The 5,000-nt window shown below is 41.0% G+C and overlaps 1 protein-coding gene across 1 annotated transcript in view; it reads right to left on the bottom strand.

The window, feature by feature from the left end:
• Positions 1 to 5,000, bottom strand: part of LOC138011229 (zonadhesin-like) — a 6,060-nt gene that overhangs the window by 615 nt on the left and 445 nt on the right. The window contains exons 2-3 of the mRNA XM_068858187.1: positions 4,972 to 5,000; positions 136 to 957 (exon numbers count right to left, since the gene is read on the bottom strand). The exon at positions 4,972 to 5,000 is cut by the window's right edge and continues 112 nt beyond it. Coding sequence (XP_068714288.1) covers positions 136 to 957; positions 4,972 to 5,000 — 851 coding nt within the window. The remainder of the gene's footprint in view (positions 1 to 135; positions 958 to 4,971) is intronic.

Raw genomic sequence — 5,000 nt, 5'->3', positions numbered from 1 at the left:
TTTTAATGCTTGATTCCCTTCTCGAACAAGGGAAAAAAACTCATTTAGAATTTCTTAATTTCCCCATAGTTGATTTGCCCAACCTTAAATTTATAAACATTTGCCCATGATGCATCAGTTATTCGTTTGTCTTACCTCTGCAACACACAGTTGTCCTAACAGGCGATAACCCGCGCATAACCCCAAGTCTTTCAAACAACACCTCCCCATTCCACACTCCGTACTTTGACTACAGTTTTGAGAGACAGGCGTCTGATCTTGAGGGACTTCTTTCAAAGCTTTGTCAATACAAACGCCCTGGGCAGATTGGAGTTTCTTGTCTTTAACAAGATGTTGATGACGACGCATGCCGGTAAGAAAATGACAAAATTCGGTAATCTTGCATTCGGCATCTGAAGTACAAGAATATGGACTCTTCGGAGTGGTCTTCATTTCGGCAGTCGTAGGCATTGGCAAACAAAGACTGGTTAACCTATGACAAAATTCTCCACTTTTACATTCTGAAACCGACTTGCACCCAACACCTGCAGGAGAAGAACTTGTGGATTCAATGCGAACCGTAGGATTTGGTAGACAAATGTTGAAAAAATCATGGCAATATTGTCCTTCAGAGCAATCAGAGTTTTCCTCACACATCTGGACGCTCGCAAAACTGGTTTTTGTCACTGCCGTTGTTTCCATGCGAGGTTTGTCGACACAAGTGGCAAAAAAGATATGGCAAGTTTGATTTTTGAGACAGTCTCCGTCCACCTTGCAACGGGGTGGACTTTTAGTTTTGGCCTTCTTGAGTTTCATTCTGCTTCGCTCGATTTGTCTAACAAAACAGACCTTTAAAAAGTCGTGACATAATTCATGCTCTTGACAGTCTCCATGGTGCTGACACTGAAAAGTCGCCTTGCTGTGGGGCGAGGTAGGAAAGTCGATAGAATTTCGACAATCTGTGCCTCTGTCGTGATCCTGTGTATAGATGAATTCAAAGTGCAAAAGCCACGTTTAGTATCTAGTTAATGAAACACGCTTACTGCATGTAATACCTGTCTGAACTTACTGGGCGGGTTTGTAGAATTACCTGATTTCCCACTTGAAATTCTGTACAGTGTTATGGATACATAACCTTCAATTGAGATCGTCGTCGAAACTTTTCGCCAGTTTGAACCCGGTAGTACCATTTTGAATTTTAACTCCTTCTCCCCAATCGCAGAAAGGTGAAAGTGACGTTGCACAGACATTATGTTGCGCATGAGTGACAGGACACCGAGGAGATCCTTGCAGAGGATTCCTTTCCTTCTCGCAAGAGCGGCGAAAAGCAACGAAACCTCTGCGCATGCCAAGTAGGATATGAGCTTGTACAAGTAAAGCACCGAAACTCCTCAAACACCGCAGTTCACCGGCAGCTCGTGATGACAGCACGTTACTTTTTCACAGCTCGTGATAACACTGAAGTGAACGTCAAATACAAGCCTTAAAACTCTTGACAAAAAAATATATAAAAGTAACAGGAAAAAGTCTTAAGATACTCCTGCAGTCGAATTACAGTGATGTTAAACCGAATACAGATAATGATTGACGCTACAATGAGTTTTCTACTGATATATAATAATTAAAAATAATTACCTTGCAATTAGACTGGCTTTTAAAGGGAGGCTGCCTATCACATTTAATAATTACCTGCCAAGGCCGTTCACTTGTTGTTTCAGCCCAAAGCAAAACACAATGTTTCCGTAAATGAGAGTTGGTTTCCCTGAAGATTAGTTTGAGACATAAACATGACTACCACGGGCGTTTTTTTTATGCGCGACGTTTTAATGGTGCAATAAAGAAACGCGATTCGGTGCAATTTAACGTAATACAAAAGAGCATCGACGAACGGTACGTCTCGAGACAGTGCGTGCGCGTGCTGCGTGTCGATGATCGACACTTAATTAAGTCATGAAATGCAACACGTTCAAGCTCGATTCCTTCCAACAAGTGGAAAATGTCGTTTCTCTTGGCATAGTAATGGCAATGACAAAGAATCTAAGCTGAGATATTACATGGGAAATGTCTTTTTCGGCGCTAGGAATGGGGTCATCTTGGAAAAAGTTCAATATTGTTGGAATGTAATTTGCGAATCTTTTTTCAGAATTACTTTTGCTATTTAACGATCTCAGGTAAGTGTGAGGTTACCCTAAATTACCTTTTCGGTTCTCAATAACTTTCGCCAAGATCTGCTTTACCGGCATTTTTGCCCTCCGCAAACGGAATATCTTGGAGTCATCGCCCTTCATGCAAGAACCGCATCGATATCCGTGCGAAGTGGTTGTTTTACATTACTCTTCAAACGAATTTCGCTTTCAAGTTTTCCTCTTTTTCTGGACTTGAGAATAATGGAGCTACGTACCCCTACCAATACGTACCTACATAAAATTAAATTCCGAATGCTCCTGTCCGGCCAAAGTTATGTTAAATACTCGAATATTAATCACCGTGTTTCCTCTCTCTCAAGTAAGTTGAAAGTGATTTTCTTCCTAATAACGTTCTCGGCGACGCAACAATTAAGTCGAACAATCAGTCGCTTAAATTAGTTCATTTGCCTCCCTCTTAACTGTCTAGACATTTTCCAAGATTAGACTCTACGGAAGGAAAATACCTAAGTAACTAAAGCTATTGATACTTTTAAATATGAGCGAATGAATAAATAATTCACACTTTTCGGTCAACCCACGAAGGCTAGAAGTTCTATTCAAAGACATGGCATTTTTTTTTTTGCAATACTGTTAATGTCAACATCCCCTTTTATCTCTCAGTAAGAGTACATGATAAATGAGTGCAAAAGAGACGAGCGCCTTCTCGTCAAACTGGTCAGTTACAGGTTCATGCTGCAAATCCACAAGGAATACTGGATACTCCGATCGACTAGTAAACTTCAAGCAGGCGTTAGGCCTGGGAAAAAATTGAGTGTTTGCTCCGATAGTAAACCAATACTGAGCTAGAAAAAGTATCTTTTGAGAAATAATCGCATCGGGTTAAAGAAAACAACAGTTATAGTAATGTTTAGTCTAATTCACTTAAGGTAATTATGAAACTTAGCTTGCGCGATATTTAACCCAAAGGACCGAGGTAATTAATGTTCCCTGAAGTAAATGAATTCTCGCATACTTTTTATATCGTAAGTAGTGATCGGCTTTTACTAGTTTGCCCAGATACAAGGGTCAAAAGACATCATTCACATTATTTTTTGGCTTTCTCTTGAAATCTCCGCAAGTTTCCCTGATGCAATTTTGAGGAAACAAAGTAATTGCTCCAATTAAAACACTTCCACTCTTTTCAGCTGGAAATGCAGAACGTTTTGTCTAATGTCCATTTTAGCAAAAGCTTCCTCTCCAGACCGACTCTCGGTAATTTTCCACGGAAGTCGGTCACAGTCAAGTGCTGAAGTTGATTTTGGTTTTCACTTAATCGTGCAAACGGTCAAGACGACATTATAGATTAACTGTATATCATGAAAAGTAATCGTTAATTTTCCCTTGAATCGAAAGCTTAAATTTAAGTCAATCATGTCAGACGTGGGTTAGCCAATGAGGTTATCGCTAGATTTCTGCTTGTCTGCGTTTCGAAACAAGAAAATCACTCACAAAATATAGCTCATAGCTTGTCAAGCGGAAAGCAAAGAAAAGCACTTTTACGGAGGCGCCCAAGAAAATACAGCAAACGACTTCGCAAAATGGTTCCGCCTATTTTGTGGTTAAGAGTAACTCGTTTGAGGTTTTTCTGCCGGTACAGATAGTATTACTACCGTTTGAACAACGCGACAGAGACAAGTTAATTTTACGCAAGGAAGGCCTAACCCTAACCCTAACCCTAACCGCGGTCAAAATACAAGAAGCCACTGGCGCCGAACGCGCCGCATTGATAAGCGCCACGTTTAACATGGTACGGACCTAAGTAATATAATAACGCACGGTGAAACCTGCTCTCTCAAGAAGAGAAGATAACGTCTCTCTCTTTGAGCCGCAGAGGTCAAGAGCCGGATGAGATTAAAATTAAAGCTTATCTGACAGGGTTATATGACTTACGGCTGATTTGCCGGAGGTTTCTGCTAGTTTGGCCAGCCACACAATCAACCAAAATCTTACTTGCCGAGTGTTGGGATAGAACTTGATGAGAGTCCCTTTTACAGTTGTAAAACGCACAACCAACGATTCTACACAATCAGAGTGAAACTCACCTCCCTTTGTCATGTAGTAATTCTTGGGAGCGTATTTCCAGAGCATGGACATGTACAAAGAACACTTTTAAATACACCAGAAATCGTGGTGGCAGGAACATTTGCAGAACAAAACGTACAAGTGAATAACGGCTGTCTTTATAATGCTCAATAATCCTTAGGGATCACACACAGCTTTATTGTAAGTCAATCTTTCTAACTACAATGCGATATGTACATGATCAAGACAAAGCTTCTTAGCTACAAATAAATTGTTTACCTTCATGGCGTTAGCTGCCGTGTATTCTTCCTGGATGGCAAGAGCAGATGAAATTGTCGACATGAACAGTGTTGCGAGACAAATTCTAAAAGTCATTTTAAGACAATTCACAAACACTCGAACGACTTAAGGCACTTGACGCCGTGACGAACTAGCTAATTCTGGATCAATTTCTTTCTCTCCTTACCAAGTTGTCTGCGGGCCGTAAATTTTATGGTTGTGTATCAACCTCGTTCCCAGGGTCTCTCATCTTAACGCCTGGGGCGAGCGAGGAGAGACCCTGGTATGGTCTGGTCACGTGTCTCCCAGAATCTGGGAGATGACAATTTATCCAATGAAGGGAGGGGCGGCTTATTAAGAATTTTGTCGATACTGAGACTACGGGAGTGCGGAATGTGTTGTCACCAAAACAAACCAAGTTTCACGTGCTGCGGTATGTGAACATGTGTTCTTCCGCGGATATGTCCGGCGATAATAGTTTGCAAACGCCGAAGAAAACATATACATCGTCTGTCATAAGTTGCTGTAGATTGT

Source organism: Montipora foliosa, chromosome 1 (genome assembly GCF_036669935.1).
Source record: "Montipora foliosa isolate CH-2021 chromosome 1, ASM3666993v2, whole genome shotgun sequence".
Lineage (NCBI taxonomy): Eukaryota > Metazoa > Cnidaria > Anthozoa > Scleractinia > Acroporidae > Montipora > Montipora foliosa.
The sequence above is the reverse complement of the archived record's forward strand: the minus strand, read 5'-3'. Positions and strand labels throughout refer to the sequence as shown.